The sequence below is a fragment of the Panicum virgatum genome, chromosome 5N (genome assembly GCF_016808335.1).
Source record: "Panicum virgatum strain AP13 chromosome 5N, P.virgatum_v5, whole genome shotgun sequence".
Taxonomy (NCBI): domain Eukaryota; kingdom Viridiplantae; phylum Streptophyta; class Magnoliopsida; order Poales; family Poaceae; genus Panicum; species Panicum virgatum.
Window position 1 is genome coordinate 11145140 of NC_053149.1, and position 18514 is coordinate 11163653.

General features: G+C 49.3%; 2 protein-coding genes across 11 annotated transcripts; both read left to right on the forward strand.

Moving 5' to 3' along the window:
• Positions 1–3655: 3655 nt before the first annotated feature.
• Positions 3656–7387, forward strand: LOC120673223. Of its 9 annotated transcripts, none has more exons than XM_039953975.1 (6): positions 3656–4277; positions 4352–4409; positions 4540–4541; positions 4674–4789; positions 4873–5626; positions 7060–7387. In XM_039953975.1, exons 1-5 carry the CDS (start codon positions 4112–4114, stop codon positions 5035–5037), a joined length of 507 nt encoding a protein of 168 aa, XP_039809909.1. In that variant the 5' UTR covers positions 3656–4111; the 3' UTR covers positions 5038–5626; positions 7060–7387. The 9 variants fall into 9 exon arrangements, 4 of the variants coding, with proteins under 4 accessions (XP_039809909.1, XP_039809911.1, XP_039809908.1 ...); XM_039953977.1 differs by having other exon boundaries at positions 3657–4277; positions 4878–5626; XR_005674573.1 differs by adding an exon at positions 6413–6977 and having other exon boundaries at positions 3663–4277; positions 4540–4789; positions 4878–5626.
• Positions 7388–11822: 4435 nt separating this feature from the next.
• On the forward strand, positions 11823–15229 carry LOC120674214 (piriformospora indica-insensitive protein 2-like). 2 transcript variants are annotated; one of them, XM_039955358.1, is made up of 3 exons: positions 11825–12433; positions 13642–14062; positions 14141–15229. In XM_039955358.1, the coding sequence occupies exons 1-3, from the start codon at positions 12188–12190 to the stop codon at positions 14869–14871; spliced, it is 1398 nt and encodes a 465-aa protein (XP_039811292.1). In that variant the 5' UTR covers positions 11825–12187; the 3' UTR covers positions 14872–15229. The 2 variants fall into 2 exon arrangements, with proteins under 2 accessions (XP_039811291.1, XP_039811292.1); XM_039955357.1 differs by having other exon boundaries at positions 11823–12433; positions 13642–15229.
• Positions 15230–18514: the final 3285 nt, after the last annotated feature.

Below are 18514 nucleotides of genomic sequence, written 5' to 3' on the forward strand. Positions count from 1 at the left end.
CGCACACCTAAAAAGTTTACGCTCCTAACCACGGAGCAGCACGATGTATTATTATTGGATAATGATGAGCCTAAGACCTATACTGAAGCAATAATGGGACCAGAATATGAGAAATGGTTTGGAGCCATGAAATCCGAAATAGAATCCATGCACGACAATCAAGTTTGGAACTTGGTTGATCCAATTGAACGTGTTAAACCTGTGGAGTGCAAGTGGATTTTTAAGAAAAAGATAGACATGGATGGAAATGTTCACATCCATAAAGCGCGATTGGTGGCGAAATTGTTTAAACAGATTCAAGGTGTTGATTATGCTGAAACATTTTCGCTCGTAACAATGCTAAAGTCTATTCAAACTCTTCTAACTATTGCATTTTATGACTATGAGATTTGCAAATGGATGTCAAAACGGTTTTCCTGAATGGAAATCTTAGTGAGGATGTGTATATGATACAACCTGAAGGTTTTGTCGATCCTACAAATGCTAGAAAAATATGCAAACTTCGGAAGTCCATTTATGGACTAAAGCAAGCATCTCGGAGTTGGAATCTTCGTTTTGATGAAGTAGTCAAAGGGTTTGGCTTCATCAAGAATGAAGAAGAGCCTTGTGTTTACAAGAAGGCTAGTGGGAGCGCACTTGTATTTCTAGTTCTATATGTTGATGACATAATACTGATCGGAAATAATATTCAAAAGCTTGAGACTGTTAAATCTTCATTAAGAAAGAGTTTCTCAATGAAAGATTTAGGAGAGGCAACATATATTTTGGGCACAAAGATCTATAGGGATAGATCGAAAAGGCTAATTGGATTAAGCCAAGATACATATATTGACAAAGTATTGAAAAGGTTCAATATGTAGGATTCCAAAAAGGGTTTTCTGCCGATGTCAAATTGTGTTAGTCTTTGCAAGAGTCAGTGTCCCTCGACACCTGATGAGCAAGAGAAGATGAATGTGATTCCATATGCCTCGGCTATTGGATCCATCATGTACGCCATGCTTTGTACACACCCTGATGTAGCCTATGCTCTAAGTGTTGCAAGCAGATACCAGTCAAATCTAGGAGAGGCTCACTGGGTTGCAGCTAAGAATATCCTTAAATACTTTAGAAGAACTAAGGATAAGTTTCTTGTCTATGGAGGTGAGGAGGAGCTCGTTGTAAATGGTTACACCAATGCTAGCTTGCAAACTGAAAAGGACGACTTCAGATCGCAATCTAGATTTGTATTTTGCCTTAATGGTGGAGCAATGAGCTGAATCCAAGCAAGAGACGGTGGCAGATTCTACAACAGAGGCCGAGTACATAGCAGCTTCGGAAGCTGCAAAGGAGGTTGTTTGGATCAGAAAGTTTGTTTCTGAGTTGGGAGTTGTACCTAGTGCGTCTAGGCCAATGGACCTCTATTGTGATAATAGTGGCGCCATTGCACAAGTCAAGGAGCCTAGATCGCACCAAAAATCCTAGCACATACTGCGGCGTTATCACCTGATTCGAGAGATAATATATAGAGGTGATGTGAAGATATGCAAGGTGCACACGGATCTAAACATTGCGGATCCGTTGATGAAGCCCCTCTCACAGTAGAAGCATGAGGCACATATGAGTTCCATGGGTATTAGATACTAGTATGATTGACTCTAGAGTGAGTGGGAGATTATTGTAATCATGTCTAAGTTTGTGTTTTAATAAAAAAATGTTATTTGTTTCCGGAATGATAATTATTTACATTGATTAATAAGTAGGTGACTTGTTTGTGAAACTCTCTTGTTTTATTGTTGTTCTAAATGATCTCTGGTTTTCACTATTATGAGGAACAATAATATTTCATGAACTAGCACATGTATTGATTGATGATCACGTTTCACAGATCATAAATATGGAGATATCAGATCAATAATGTGGACACATGTTAGGGAACATGGTGTTGGATTGACCCACCTCGAGACACTGCAGAGGTAGTTATCTCAAATGTGCCATCAGATGGTCTCGAGTGATATACCTGCTGAATTCTTAGACCTAAGATCGCCATTGTTTCTCACTGTGCGTAACAGTGCACTTTAGAGCTGCCAAACACCACTCTGTAACTGGGTGGCTATAAAAGTAGTCTCTGGGTGTATCATGAAACATGGAATGGGATGTGTGCGGATCAAGATGGAATTTGCCCCTCCTAGATAACGGGAGAGATATCTCTGGGCCCCTCGATGCGGTTGGATTAAGAAAGTGCATGACCATGCCAAAGTGATTAAATAGTTAATCACGAAGTGACTAAAAGGTTAGTCGTAAATTGTAATCCGCTGCAAAATCGAGTTAAGTGGTCAGGCTATCACAAGGGTGGCACAAGACTCGCCTTGAGCTTGACTGGTATCCTGAGGCAAAGGGATTAGTGAATGCGTATATCAAAAGGTTCTGCCGATATGATCTTTACGTGTGTGTGTGTGAGAGAGAGAGTCAGTACGCTCTGCTAGGTGCCTCTACTGATTAGTGATGTAAGAATGGTTCTTGCAACACAACTACTCACACATAAACCTTACGGGTCACACACTTAACGGGTTGGATGAAATCTTGCCTATGTGATTGTCTCTAGTGCAAGTGGGAGATTGTTGGGTTGTGCCCTTAAGCCAATCACTCGTGGGCCAGATATGATCCGAGTAGGATTAGAACCCTAATGGGCTTCCGGCGTGACGGCCCATTAACGGGGTCTATAAATAGAGGGGCGGGACTGTGGGCGCCGCAATCTACACGTGACAAGCTCTAGCCGCCACCCCCTCTCCCTCTCCACGAAGCCCTAGCCGCGCGCGTGGTGCTAGCACACCGGCGCACGGCGTTCCCGCCCCGTATGTGTGGACTCTGAGGAGGCGCCGCTGTGTTGCTGTGGTGTTGATCGGCGGGATTAGGAGGAGGAGCCATGAGCTGCGATCTACTTCCTCTTCATCGACGCGTGCCTATGTTGGACAAGTCTATTCCAACGCATCTTCCGTTGTACTGCGCGTCGAGGGGCAACGCTCCATGATCATCTGCTTGCATGAGATCCTTATCGCTAGCGTAGCATTTTCTTACACTCCCACCTAGCTGCATGCTCTGCTCGCTGGCTCGCTCTCGTACGGTCCAGGCCTTCTGGTTCGCCGCAACTTAGGCCCTGTTTAGATCTTTACAGGTTTTTGCAAAAAAGCCGTAAACGCATTAAAGTGAAATGGAATCTTGCTAATTTGAAGTACTAAATGAAGTCTATTTACAAAACTTTTTGCATGGATGGGCTGTAAATCGCGAGACGATTCTAATGAGCCTACTTAATCCATGATTGCAACAGTGATGCTACAGTAATCATCCGCTAATTATTGATTAAACATGGATTAATTAGTATCATTAGATTCGTCTCGCGATTTACAACCCATCTATGCAAAAAGTTTTACAAATAGACTTCATTTAGTACTTCAAATGTCTTCTTTACATCTTTACACAATTTTGCAAAATGAACTAAACACCTCTTAACAGTTAAGTTAACTCCGGTCTGCGCCGACCTTAAAACCGGCGTACTGACCCCATCGACCCGGTCAGTAGTCGGCAGCTCCGGTTAAGGGCGTGCGCAACAAGGCTGAGTCAGCTTAGGGCTTAAGGCTGTCTCCAGCTAGCTATTTGAGTGTACACGTCGGCTTGTATCCTACATGGAGGAAAGAGGACGTGCATAAAAAATCGAGCCAGCAACTCTTTCGTCGCTCGTCTCGCACAGACCACGATGCGCTAAATCGCCGGCCTCCTCACCTTCTACCAGCTATTCTTCTGGCGATTTCGCTCGGACTCGGATCCGCTGCGCGCGCAGAGCTCTCTCCTTCTCCCCATCCCGCGGCGCCCAAATCCTTCTTCTCCCCTCTCTGTTGTGGCCTGCGCGCGAATAATTCCCTTTCTCCCGCGTCCACTGCGCGTGAAAATCCTTCCCCAACCTAGCTGCTCCTGCCCTCGACTCTTCCGATTTATTTCTGGAGCCCGCAAAACCAAGGTCTGTTCCTCTTCTCATCCTTCCCCTTCCCATCTCTCTTCCTCCGCTCTATTCATGTCCGTATGATTCATAGCCAGGTACGTGATTCAAAGATCTGAAATCCATTTGTCTCTTGTGGTGATGAGCGGCCGGACAAAACGAGCGATGGCTCCGCCACCAGATCAGACTGGATCTGCTCCTTCATATCATATTGGATCTGCTCCTGCTTCTGCGAATCAAGTGCCTACTCCGGTTCCTGCATTTCTTGGTGGTGGTTCTACTATTCCTAGTACCACAGGTCAAGCAGGTAATCGATTTTGCTCTTGGTTCTCGATAAAGTGTTGCCTAAACTAATGGCCGAATGGCATGACTTCTCTGCAGTATGGTGGCCTGGACCTTTGCCACAAGCCACATCGTCCGGAGCCACATCCACAGTTTGGTAAGTTTTATTTTTTTTTTATGTAATTCTCTTGCTGCACTAGTTGTCATTTTATTATGCTCAGAAACAGTTAGTTCACTAGCTATATTAGTTTCATTAGAAGTAACGATATGGGTCGCTTGATTTTCAGTGGTATGAATTACTATCCACCTGGTTGTTTTATGAGCTTTTTACAATCTGGACAACCATTCATTCCTCATGTTTCGGCAACATGGCCACCTATGGGAAAGGAATCTCAATTAGCACCACCCAAAAATGATTCAGGAAACCAAAATGCTAAAAAGAGATTGAAAGACAAAACTATCATCAACTTAGATGATGGAAACGATGGTAGGACTGCAAAGCGTCTTGTATTTGAACCAGAGGAGGACGTGAGGCTAGTAAGTAAAATTGTATCACTCACTTTCTTTTTGTACCGTCACAAATATATGAACCTACAACTAATCATGTACACTAAATTCATGTTAGTGCATGGCTGATTCACTCGAATGACCCAATCAATGGGAATTGCAAGAAAAATGAGAGCTATTGGGGTGATGTACATGAGTTGTACAATAGCACTACACCTACAAACAGAAAAAGAGAGGTGAAACATCTCAAAGATCACTGGCAAAAAATTAAGAGATGAGTGGGATTTTTTTGTGCATGTTGGAAGAAGGCAACCTCAATTTATCTTAGCGGATATTCAGATGACCAGCTAAAAGAAATGGCTAAGCAATTTTATTTGGATGACTATCCTAAGGAAGGCCCATTCACAGTTGAGCACTGCTGGAAGATTCTTCGTGATGAACCCAAGTGGCTTGCAGTTTTGGAAGAACTTGAAAAACCAAATAAAAGGAGTTTGGATGAAGACGAGGCAACTGACATCTCAGGTGTAGGAGAAAAGGAACGTCCTATAGGGACAAAACAAGCTAAGAAACAGCGCAATGGTAAAGGAGGAGTCAAAGATGATGATGTCAGTTTAGATGAAGACTTGAAGAAATTCAGTGACATTGAAGCGGCCACAAAAAAAAGACAGGAAGACTTCTTGGAGGCGCAGGAACGCATTACTGATAAGAAGTTTGAAACAACAAGGTTTAGGAGGGAGACTGCTTTACTGGAATCATATCAAAAACTTTTGTGTATGGACACTAGGGAGATGACAGAGGATATTAGAGCTCAGCATGTCCTTGACCTGAAGATGATAAGGGAGAAATTAGCCGGCAACGGTAACTAAGGTACTTTCTTATTTTTGTTTACTGCTATTTTTTACAGCTAGTCAAGATGTATAAATGCATTGCTGATTATCATGCAGTACCACTAGATTCAGTCAGTCAACATCTAGTACCAATGCTCTGTGAATTATCATGCAGTGTCATTATTATTGTCTTGCAGTACCAATATAGTTCAGTGTAGTAGTCAAAACAAATTAGTCCTTTGTGTGTGTGTGTGTGTATATATATATATATATATATATATACATAACCAGTAGTAGTAGTAGCTCTAGCTCGTCCTCAGTCAAGCCAGCCATTTGATTTTGGGCGGCAAAGACTATTTAGCATAGTAGCAGCTGCAAGTTGCAGCAAGGTAGCAGTAGAGTAGTGATAGTAGTGGCTGCACTACACTGTAGGGGCCATACCTTGTAAAGTACTTACCTTGACTGGGTGTTGTATAAAGCAAAGGGCAGCTGCAGCTCTGGAATTAAGCAGCTCCACTCCCGTGTGCTCTTCCTGGTGCTTCTTCTTCCTCTCTTCTTCATCTTCCACCTACAGCTGCCCAAACTCTCCATCCTCTGTACCTCTTTCTAGATTTGTCTCCAAACATGTCGGATCAATCCGATGATTCTGTAGACCCCTTAGAAGAGTTCTCAGCTGAGCAACAAGCCCTTGACTCTCTTGCTGGCTGGATTTTTATGAAGATTAGTGCAAAATTCGTGGGTAGTTCATCTAGGCGTCGAACCAGAAAGTACATCAATAGGAATCGTGAAGGTGCTCATCAACAACTTGTGGCTGATTACTTTGCAGAAGAGCCTCTCTATTCTGATGCAATGTTTCGTAGAAGATTTCGGATGAGAAGGCATGTTTTCTTACGCATTGTGGATGCCCTAGCTGATGGAATTTACCCAGAATGGGCAGCCTTTGTGAAGTCTATAAATTCACCTCAACTACAAAAACACAAGGTGTATGCAGCAGAACAAGAAGGTGCAAGGAAAGATGTGGAGCGTGCTTTTGGCGTTCTACAAGCTCGTTTCAATATTGTGCGTCGTCCAGCACGATCTTGGAGCATAAGGATTATTAGACAAATCATGAAAGCTTGTGTTATTCTGCACAACATGATAGTGGAAGATGAGGGAGAAATGGCTGAGCAGTCTATTGATCTGAATGCAATTCCTGGAGCCTCAATTGTTCTTCCTCCAGAAGTGCAAAAGGCCTCAAATAGTAACCCATGCTTTAATGATGCTCGACGCAGAAATTCTGCTATCCGTGCTCACTGAGTCCACGTTCAACTAAAAGATGATTTAATTGAACACATTTGGCAACGTTTTGGCCATAGGGCTCCCCACTAGTCATTTTTTGATAATAACCTCATGTAAGATCTTTTATGGAATTTTTTTATTAGCACAATTATTTATATTGAGTAAGCTGACTTACTGTTTGTTTTATTTTTCCAGAATTGTTGGTATGATGTTGATTGGAATTTCTAGCATGCTATGATGGAGGTTGTTGGGTTAGAGATGACTTTTGGCTTTTGGCGACTCTTCCTCAACGATGCAGTTAGCTGTTCAATTTGCTTTTGTGCCCTAAAATAATGATGTATGGCTTGAGTTATGGTTATCTATCAGTGCATTATGTAGTAACGTATGGACATTTTATTTTATTTCTATGTTTAAAATGTTTGGTTGTACCCGTTATTTATCTTCAGTTGGTCATGAAATGAAATGGCTTGGGTCAAGATGTATGCAACCAGTTGGTTATGTTTAGTTGGTTATGAAGCCTCCACACAATGACCCACAAAGATGCTGCACAATGTATCTATTTTCTCTTTCTGTGTATGGAACAATTAACAATACAAATAGCTAGCGATATAGATAGGCTCTTTAGAATGTTGGCTATTTTGCTCATGACGTGGACATCTCCTAGCTAGTTGCTAGCTAGGACTACTGCGGACGCCCTTAAGCGTGCAGTACGACCCCAGCTTACGGCCGCCGTGCCGTGCTGGGATAAACTCGGTCTTGAGATCGTGCGAGGCTAGCTAATCAACGAGCTCGACTTTGTTTGGACCAGCTCCCTCCTTCCCGGCATCCAGAGTTCAGTACCCCTGTCTGTTTCGGAATGAATGGACGTGCAGAGTTTTACAGAGCTGGAGCTCCGGTTGAGTGGGATCTCAACTGTTTACCGTTCATCTTTTCGCAATTGAACTGTGTATGTAAATATGAGATTTCTCGATGGTTCGGGACCCCACGCGCTCGGCGTAGCGGAACAGTAAGAAATGGAGGAGCAGGCGCACAGTAAAGAAAAGCTCGCAGGAGGTGCGTGCCGCGTGCAGGAATAGAACGTTCCGAGACCCCCTCCAAGCACAGCACTCGGCGCGCGCGCGCGCACTCCCCCGGCTGCAACAGCAACTGCCGCTGCCACTAGCAGCAGCAGTAGCATCGTCTCGTCGGCCGAAGCTTTCGTCCATGCCATCACTCCACCACCACCAGTCTGTTCAGTGAATGATGATGGGCCAGCGCGAGCAGCCCATCAGGCAAGGGGGGGAGGCCGAGGTCCCCCACCCATGATTGCCGGCCCGGGCGGCGGTGGCATGGGCCCCCGCGCCCCCAATCACATGCGCCGCTCATGCTCATCATGCACTCCCTACCCTCCTCGCCTGCCGCTCGCCCCCGCGCTCCCTCGGCGGCGCGTCGTCCATGCTCGCCGCGGCTGCTGCTGCGATGGATTGGATGGTCCCGTCGCGCCCCGCCTGCAGAGCTAGCCAGGGTAGGAGCCCAGCTGCCCCCAGGCCAGGCCTCCACTACCGGGACAAAAGCGCCCGGCCATCTCACCCCTCCCCACCCCATCCCCGATCCGATCCGATCTGAGGCCGCAGCTAGCTAGCTCGTTGCAGGCATACGGCGCCCCGCTTCGCATTACCTCTCGCCATCTACCGCTCTCCTTCCTTCCTCCGCCGGCCGCCGCGCTGCCTCCTCGCGGTCCCTTCCCCAGGTCGCTCCGTCGTCCTCCGAGATCGGTCGCAGTTGCTCCGATCCGCTCGTACCCGAGGGATGCTCAACCTGTCAACCAGCAGCGGCGCGTCTCTTGCTGTTCGGTTGGCGTTCGACGAGAGGACGGGGTGTTAACCGTCGGCCCTGCGCCACGCACGCCGCCCGGGTCAGCACGTCTCTCCTTTTCAGGTAGGGGTGGTGCACAGGAATGGCATTGCTGGCCCGCACCCGCAGCCACCCCGTGTCCACCCGGGTGAGCCACACTTGCTCGATCCAAGTGACCGACGACCGTACGTGCACGGCGGGAGCGGCTATGTGTGTATCGCGAATCACGTCACGTTAAGCTCGCAAATGGACAGACCAGACCCATCGGCCTAACTAACATCCGGTTTGTATCACAAAGTTAAAAAAAAAAAGAAAGCAACTGACGAGAGGCGGAGCATGAGATCTTTACCCTTTCATTATTTCTGAATCTGAACCTTTTAGTGGCAATGGCATGTAGAGTAGGAGTATGCGAAAAGGAGCTGTAGCTGTGGGCCGCCTCCTGCTGCTGTGCAGCGGCGGTTCCCCAATCCCCACCGGCCTCCCTCTTTTTTGTTTCATCTTTCTGTCCCCGCCAAGCGGGCGCCGCAGCAAATCTGCGAAACCAAACACACACACACACCTTCAAAACACACACACACACAGGTGCTCGGTGCCCCACACACCAGCTCACAACCACCAGGCACCGGAACAGATCACACATGCTGCGTCGCTGCCGCCCCACCCATCAAGAGTCAATCATTTTCATTTCCAAGAAAAAAGGAGTCAATCATTTTTAATCTGACAACAAAGACCCGTTTGATTTGCAACGTGCTAGTGAATAGTGTCAGTTTGACTGTTAATTATGATGTCAAACAAAGCCAGTTTACAAAACCAACATCAGAACCCCGCGCTAGTGACCCTAAAGAATCTAATGAGGCCTTTGACCGCGCGATCAGAAGATGGCAACTGTAGCATCACTGTAGTAAACCATCAATTAATTACCGTCGTTAGATTCGTCGTGAAAAATTACATCCATCTCTGAAAAAAATTTACAAATAGACTTCATTTGGTCTTTCATGCAGAGACCAGAAGAGGCGCATAGACTAGAAGACGCGCGCTAGAATACTAACGCGGCGAACCAAACGATGACAAAAGAGAGAGAAAAAGAAAACTATCGATCATTTTTCTCCACGCTGACAGTGGGCCCGGGAGCACAGTGTCCTCGTCTGTGCAGCAGCACCGATCTTGCCGTGGCTGCTGTTCCCTGACCCTGATCACGGGGCTGGATCCGGGTAACGACTCCTGGGAAATGAATTGAAACCCATGGCAAGGCGCGCCGCCGTGCTCAGGCTCGGCTCAGAGGCTGTTGCACGCCTGCGTGACCTGGCCGTACCCGTACCGGCTCGGCTCCTGCTTCGATTGAGAGCTGGGCCGGCCGGCCACAGTAGAGCATCACCGGGTGGGTCGGTGGGAGCTGGGAGCGCGGCGGAGCAGTGCCGGCCGAGGTGTCGCACTGCGCCAGCCAGTGCGACCTTTTCAGCGGAGGGCGATGGGCGGCAGCCGGCAAGGCGCGGTGGCATGCGCGCCGTACGGACGGCCCAGCAAGGACGGCGGCGCCCGCCCGCTCGGCCGGCCGGCCCCATGGCGATGCCAGTGGCATGCATGGTCCAGCAGCAGCGGCAGGGTGTGCGGCACGAGAAGGGCAACCAACTGCCCGGTCGGTGGGACGAAGGCCAGGCCATGGCCTTGTTTAGATTAGAATTCTAGCGCCCATGTTTTTTTTTTTAAAATCTTACAATGTATGATGTATTAAATGAAGTCTATCTGTAAATTTTTTTCAAGAATGGGTGTAACTTTTCGCGACGAATCTAATGACGGTAATTAATCGATGATTTGCTACAATAATGCTACAGTAACTATCCTCTAATCGCGCGTCAAAAGTCTCATTAGATTCTTCAGGGTCACTGGCGCTGGAGTTTTGAAGTTGGTTTTGTAAACTAATTTTGTTTGACACTGTAATTAGCTGTCAAAAAATCACTATTTCTAACACGATGAGAAACCAAACAAGGCCATGCCGTGCGGCCGCGGCCGCGCCCGAACCAAGCAAGGCAGGAGGCCGTGCTGCCTGTGGCTCTAGCTTGCACGCTCCAGCTCCCCCACCCATGCATGGTGGATGCCCATGCCTCGCCGGCGCCGGGGCTCTCGCTCTTCCCTTTCCTTTCCCACGCCATAGCCAGTGCCACGAGGCGTAGGCGCCGGGCTAGCCGCCGGGCCCGAGTAGGGATGGGACTAGGAGCGGGGGCGGCGGGGGCGGGGGCCGGCGCTAGGACGCTGGGCCTGGGGTGCAGATCCAGACGAGGCTGCTCGCGTACTGCTGCTGGTTGTGCGCGACGTGATGGTGGATCAGCCAACGGCGCGGCTAGCTGAAGCCAAGGGGGGCCCTCTCGCTGCGCTCTGCAAAGCGGAGTAAAACCGCTGTGCCCTGCCCCCAGCTGCTAGTCATCGACGTAAAATCTGCTTTTGGGAGGAGTAGTAGCTCAAGGGCAGGCGTGTAAATGAGCCTAGGCCTGAGTGCCGCGGCCCTAATGCCACGGTTATTGAACGGCGGGGCCCAGGTGTCAGCCATTGCCCATTGGGTACTGCAAGGAGCAGCATGCGTCACCCCGTACTCCTACATGTGTGTATACACAGCCACACAGGGAGGGACGCGTCCATCGCAGCACCAGTAGAAGCCACTCGCGAAGTCATTTCAAGAAAACTTGAGCAAGCACAGGCCCCCGTCATCAGCCACTCCAGGTCTCCAGCCCACCGGGGAATTTCCACAGTTCACCGGCCGGTGCGTCCCATCGATTTTACGGCCGGTCTAAATGAGGTCTGCTATTTACAAAACTTTTTGTAGAAATAAATTATAAATCGCGTGACAAATCTAATTAATCTAATTAATCTGTCATTAGAGGTTATTTAGTGTAGCATTACTATTACAAATCATGAATTGAGTAGGCTTATTAGATTCATCTTGCGGACTCATCTATATAAAAAAATTTATAAATAGATTTCATTTAATACTCCGAAATAGCAAAATTTTCTTTTGAAAAATTTGAAATTTTGAATTTTAAAAGAATCTAAACATGGCCTAAAAAATTTACGGCCGGCCTCCCTTCCTCTACAGTGCCCTGCCCCCCGCTACAAAGACCCAAGCCTCCAGGCCCGCGAGCCTCTCCCACGCACGCCACCGCGCCTGCCTTGCCTGCCTGCCTGTCGTCTGCGGCGGCCGCCCACCGGCCTGCCTCCGCCTTCTCCTCCGTCGCCTCGGGATCCCCAGAGCAGCGACTCGGCATAGGGGAATGTCCCGGGCGCTGCTGCGACTCCCCGCGCGCAGCCAGCCACCGCGCCTCCCCGCGCCGCGAGAGCCGCCGCATTTATTCGCCAGCTAGACGGGGGCACGCCTCGCGAGAGTCCCCAGCCCGGCCCAGACGCTATATAGCGAGGTCGCCGGAGCTGGTAGCCCTCGATCCGGAGCCGACCGGGGACTGCCTCCTTGCCGTTGAGCTCTTGCTCGCCCGGCGTCGCGATGGGGGCTGCCCACGGCCGCCGGGTGCTGGCCCTCGGCCTCGCGCTGCTCGTGGTGCTCCGTGGCTGCGCGGCCCAAGGGGGGGACGGCGGCTCCGACGCCCCGGCCGCGGCGGCGGCGCCGGCCACGGCGCCGATGGAGGAGAAGCAGCGGGCGGCGCTGTACGCGGCTATCGAGGGCTTCGTCGGCAAGGGATGGAACGGCTCCGGGCTCTACCCCGACCCCTGCGGCTGGTCGCCCATCCAGGTGCGTGCCTGCCGATTCGTTACCGGTGCTGCGCGCTGTTCGGGCAGCAGTTGCGCAGACTAGTAGAGCACTTCCCTCTCCCATGGATCTGCTGTTCAGTTCCTCGGCACCGGCCCGCTCATCGGCTTCCCCAAAAGCTCTTCGCTTTGTTCTCTTGTCTGCTTTGCCCATGCTGGTCGCCAATCCTTTTCTTGGCGCAGCCTGCCCTGTTCCTAGCTTCGTTCCAAATCCTCGCGGAAAACGACCAGGCGACGTCCAAATTGGTGTCTTGTTTGGGAAATGCCAGATGTTCGTTCTTGAATTGTCCTTCGAACATGATTTTGTTGAACATTCCTCGTCTTGGTTACAAAATTTCGGGTTTCAGGCAGCCTCGGTTTTGTCCTGCTTGTGTTCTTGGAGTCCTGTTCTTGAACTGTTTGGTTCAAGAGTGCGGCACTGTTCCTTGTGCGCATCCACTTTACTGTTGGATGAGACTTCTCCTTGAGCCTTAACTCTTCAACCTCACTCGATATAGCGTTCACTTCCGAAAAAAATTCTACTTTACATCGAATTTTCGAACATGAAATATTAAATGCAGTTGAAAAAAATAGTTAATTACATAGTCTAACTGATTAGTACAAACGAGATGAATCTTTTAAACCTAATTAATTCATAATTAGACATTATTTATCAAATAACAGCGAACTATAGTAACTTAGTAACTTTTGTAGTAGAAGGATCTCGTCTGTTGAGCAGGAGCTTTCCGCACACATGAACAGAATCTCTGATGATTTGAAGCGGCATGTTTCCTCTCGATGTCTCATACAGTACTCGTCTCTTGCTCCTTTTGCTTCTGCAGACAGACATGCCTTTTTCTTTCTGAGGATTACATGCCTATTCTTTACACAAGCTTCATGGGAATTCCCTCTTGCAATTATTGACCTTTACACTAGTACGCTGGAACTACAATTTTATTGTTACTGTGCAAGTTAGGAAGGGGCCAAATTTGTAGGTGTGCCTTTGAAAGAAATGTCACCAGCTTGGATCAACCATGGTGGTTGTTACCGCTAGCAGTTACTACTCCCGTTACTGTTCAGCATGTGTTGCTTTCCTTGTCTGCAACTGATGAACACAAATTGGCTGTACAATCCAAATTGTAGCAATGTGCTTGCCTGTAAAATTCAAATTCTGTGGATTAACTTGGTTCTTGGATGCTGGAATCTGTGCAGGGGGTGTCATGTGATCTGTTCAACGGCTTGTGGTACCCAACGTCGATCCGCATTGGCCCAGTTCTTGACAACTCGCTGCAGTGCGCCCCTGACGCCAGGTTCAGCCCCCAGCTGTTCGACCTGAGGCGCCTCCGGACGCTCTCCTTCTACAGCTGCTTCCCGGCGAGCAACCCCACGGCCATCCCCGCCGCCAGCTGGGAGAGGCTGTCGGGGAGCCTCGAGACGCTCGAGTTCCGCACCAACCCGGGCCTCACCGGCGCCATCCCGGCCTCCCTCGGCCGCCTGGCCAGCCTTCAGTCGCTGGTGCTCGTCGAGAACAACCTGACCGGACCCGTGCCCGCCGAGCTCGGCGCGCTGCTGAAGCTGAGGCGGCTGGTGCTCTCCGGGAACGGGCTGTCGGGGCCGATCCCGGCGGCGCTCGGTAACGCCCGCCACGACGAGCTGCTGATCGTGGACCTGAGCAAGAACCATCTAACGGGGTCTCTGCCTGCATCGCTAGGTGGCCTGAGGGGGCTCCTCAAGATGGACCTGAGCAACAACCAGCTGGACGGCAGCATCCCGCCGGAGCTCGGCGGGCTCCGGAATCTCACGCTGCTCGACCTCAGGAACAACAGCCTCACCGGCGGGCTGCCCCAGTTCGTGCAAGGCATGGAGTCGCTGCAGGACCTGCTGCTCTCGAACAACCCGCTGGGCGGCAGCCTGCCGCCGTCCGGGTGGGAGAAGCTGGGCGACCTCGCCATGCTGGACCTGTCCAACGTCGGCCTGACCGGCGCCATACCGGAGTCCATGGCGGCGTTGGCCGGGCTGCGGTTCCTGGCGCTGGACCACAACCGGCTGACGGGCCCCGTGCCGGCGAGGCTCGCGCAGCTGCCCAACATCGGGGCCCTGTACCTGAACGGCAACAACCTGACGGGCGCGCTGGAGTTCGCGCCGGGGTTCTACCAGCGGATGGGGCGGCGGTTCGCGTCGTGGGACAACCCGGGGCTGTGCTACGACGTCGCGGCCGTGGACGCGGCGCACGCGCCGGCGGGGGTGGTGGTGTGCAAGGACCTGCAGGAGCCCAGCGTCCCGCGGGACGGGGAGGACGGCGGGGGCAGGAAGCCCGAGGCGAGCTCGAGCCTCGTGGCGTCGTCGTCGGCCGGGTTCTCGGCTGCCAGGGTCGGCGGGTTCTGGTCCGTGGTGTCCGTTCAGGGCACCGTGGCAGCGTTTCTTGGGTTGGTGCTCCTATAGCAGCGGCAGGTTCAGACAGTTCAGACTTCAGACAGATGGAACGGGAGAAGAACATGGAGAAACTTGTAGAGTAGTTGAGCGCAGATCAGTTTCTGTGTGTTCTCTGATCTTTTGCCCCTTTTTGGTTGTGTGCTTTTGCTCGTCAAGGGATACGGGGAAGGAGGGAGCATGGATGGCCGGACATGTCTGATGACTCAGCCAGATTACAGTAGAGGGTGAGTTCTGAAAGTGTGTAGTGATGACAGGGTTGGTTGTTCTGTGTAATTAGCCTGTGTTCTCATCTGACGTTTTCCAACGTGAAGTGGATAATTAGCCACCATCCTTGGGTTTGGATGGGACGTACTGGCAGTCTTAGCAAGTACTTGATCTGGATGATGGAAGGTTACATTCCGGTCTAACGTACGTACCGCTCTGTTCGCTTGGCTAGTGTTAGAGGTTGCTGTTGGAGTGGTGTGAGGAAAATATTGTTGGTTGACTGTTGTTGGAGTGGTGTGAGAGAAAAATACTGCTGGCTGGTTGGAGGCCGCTAAAGAAATAGGGTTTAGTCATCCATTTCGTAACAGAAGAAAAACTGTGTATCTGAATTGAGCATTCTGACACAAGAAATTGTGTATCTAGGGCTTGTTTGGTTTCGCTAGCACAAGTAGCGCTATATGAAGTACTAAACGAAGTTTATTTGCAAAATCTTTTTCACGGATGAATATAATTTTTCATGACGAATCTATTGACGGTAATTATTTGATAGTTGGTTACAATAATGCTACAGTACTAATCTCTAATTGTATGTCAAAGGTCTCATTAGATTCGCTCGCGAAGTAGCGTAAAGGTTGTGAAATTAGTTTTATAAACTGTCTTTATTTAGTACCCATAATTATTGGTAAAAATTTGTGCTACTCCTCAAACCAAACAGGGACCATTTGTCATCCCCGTTAGGCCGTTACACAATGAAAATGCTGTCATCGGAGCTTTGTAGCGAATCCCCGCACAGACAGGATCACGACAAATGCCAGAACGGAGGCGGCGGCCGGCGGCAGCACAACCAGGGAAGGCTGCCGTCCCGGCGGCGATGGCATCGGTCGGCAGTTTAGTTCGGCAGAAACAGCAGCGCGGCGGTGCTCCGTGCTTTGCTCTCGTCCCTCACATCGAAATAGAGGTCTCCTTTGGTTCGTGCTAAAATTTTTGGCGTGCTAAAATTTTTGGCGTGCTAATGAATAGTGATATTTTAACCGTTAATTATGGTATTAAACAAAAACAGTTTACAAAACTAACTCCAGAATTCCCGTGCTAGTGAACTTGAAGAATCTAATAAGGCATTCGACCGTACGATTAGAGGATGATTACTGTAGCCAATCGTTGATTAATTATCGTCATTAAATTCGTCGCGAAAAGTTACACTCATCCCTAAAAAGATTTTACAAATAAATTTATTTAATATATTATACATATGAGATTTACTCATTCATAAAAAGATTTTACAAATAAATTTTATTTAATATGTTATAAATATGATATTTTTTTTCGAAAAACGTGCCACCGTGAAATAGCAGACCAGAAGCGCACCAGAGCAGCACAGGGACGGACGGGCAAGCAGGATTGCAGGAAGCCGCGGCGAGCGCCGCGCAGCGACGCAGGTGCGCGTGCCTGGCCGGCTTTGCCTGATCTGTTTCTGAACCGTGACGGTGATTGCGCGGGGCCCCCGCGCGCTCAGAGGAGCAGGATCAGCTGCCAGGGAGTCAGCGACTGGTCTTGTTTGGTTTTTAACAAAATTAGCACGTACGTTCCTCCAAAACAAAATCTCGCATGTACTAAATAAAGTCTATTTATAAAATTTTTTTAGGCATGAGTGTAATTTTTCGCAACAAATTTAATGACGATAATTAATTGATGATTAGCTATAGTGATACTATAGTAATTATCCTCTAATCGCGCGGTCAAAGATCTCATTAAATTCAAGGTCGCTAGTGCGGGAATTCTGAAGTTGGTTTTATAAACTGATTTTATTTGATATCGTAATTAGTGATCAAATTTATTATTATTTCTAGTGCGCTATAATTGTAGCGTAAACCAAACAAAGCCAAGAAAAATCCTTGGAAAGCTGGGGGCCCGGGCCGGAGCCCGGAGCGGGGCCAGAGGCCAGAGCTGTGGCTACTGCCTAGCCTGGCTGACGGGCAGGCTGCACGGTGGCAGCAGTAGGGGTCTGGCGCTACCCGTCCTCTCGGCGTCTGTACTCCGTCGTCGTCGCAGTAGCAGAGCCGTAGGCGTACTCGCTCTCGCCGGACGCGTAGGAATTGTACAGAGTGTGTTTAGATGATTTTGTATTTTGTATTTTTGTGTTTTTGAAAAAGAATATTCAATATTTGAGCCTGTACGTTGGCGAGTTTAGCAGGCTTTTCATAACTCTTTCTGTTAGTCTGTATGTTGCTACTTAAGTGGAAAACTCTGTAATTTCGTTGCTTTAAGTAATGAAATTCGGGCATGGACCCATTGTTGGAAAAAAATATTTGAGACTAATTACAAAACTAATTACAAATATCGTCTGTAAACTACGAAACGAATCTTTTGAAACTAATTAATTCATCATTTGAGTATGTTTACTGTAGTATTAATATAGCAATTTAGTGTCTAATCACATCGTAATTAGACTCATTAGATTCGTGTCGCGATTTACAGTCTATTTGTGTAATGCGATTTATTTTTTGACTACATTTTATATACCATGTAAGTAATTTATAAAATTTTTGTATTTTCTGTTTTGGAATAAGGCCAGAGTACTCCGTATTTGCGGGCCGCAGCAGTGTGGTCGCGGCCCTGTGCTGCGGCCCGCTGCGTGCTACTACTAGGACACTGCACAGCACAGCTCACCCTTTGCAGTGGGCTGTAGGACGGAGTACTAGCTAGCAATGAATACGCCCTCTGGTCACGGTCACACACAGGCCTATACAAGCAGCGGTAAAGAGAAAAGAAAAGGAGTGTCAGCGCGTGTGTTGTACGTACAGTAAAGAAAAGAAAAGAAAAGAAGTGTAAAGAAAAGAAACGGTCCGGCCGACTGGAGAGAAATAAAACTACGGGGTGCCTCGTGCTGGGTGCGTGGTGTACATGTACAGTACAACCTTGTCCAGTGTAACACGGAGAATACTCCCGATACCGCTGTGCTGTCGATACTGTACTTGCTCCCCGAGCACATCAGCCAGTCATCCGTGTTAGGCCGCGCAGGTGCTTCCGTGCTTGCCGCGGTGTTCCCCGTCGGCCGTCGCGGCAAACTGTCTCCTCGCTGTCGCCTCGTTTCAAGCTTGTCTCATCTGGCGCCTGCCTCGCCTTGTCGAGGCGACGGACGCCCATGCCCATCCCATCCATCCGTCCATGTGGAGGCGACGGACGGCAAGCGCCTGGCTGCCGGCCCGGCCGTGCCCTCCGCTCCTATGCGCTCCGCCGAAACGAAATGATGTTGCCGCCGCTGCCGCCGCCGGAGCAGCTCTCCTGATCTTGCGGCGCCTCCATGCCTCGGTGCTCGTATGAGACCTGCTGTGCCTGACGATTGGACGTTCACTTTTACTGCTCCTGCCTGCCCATCTTGAATGCAACTTCCGAGTTCCGCTCGCGAGTCGCGACGACATGCATCCGGGATCCCCATCGATCGATGGAC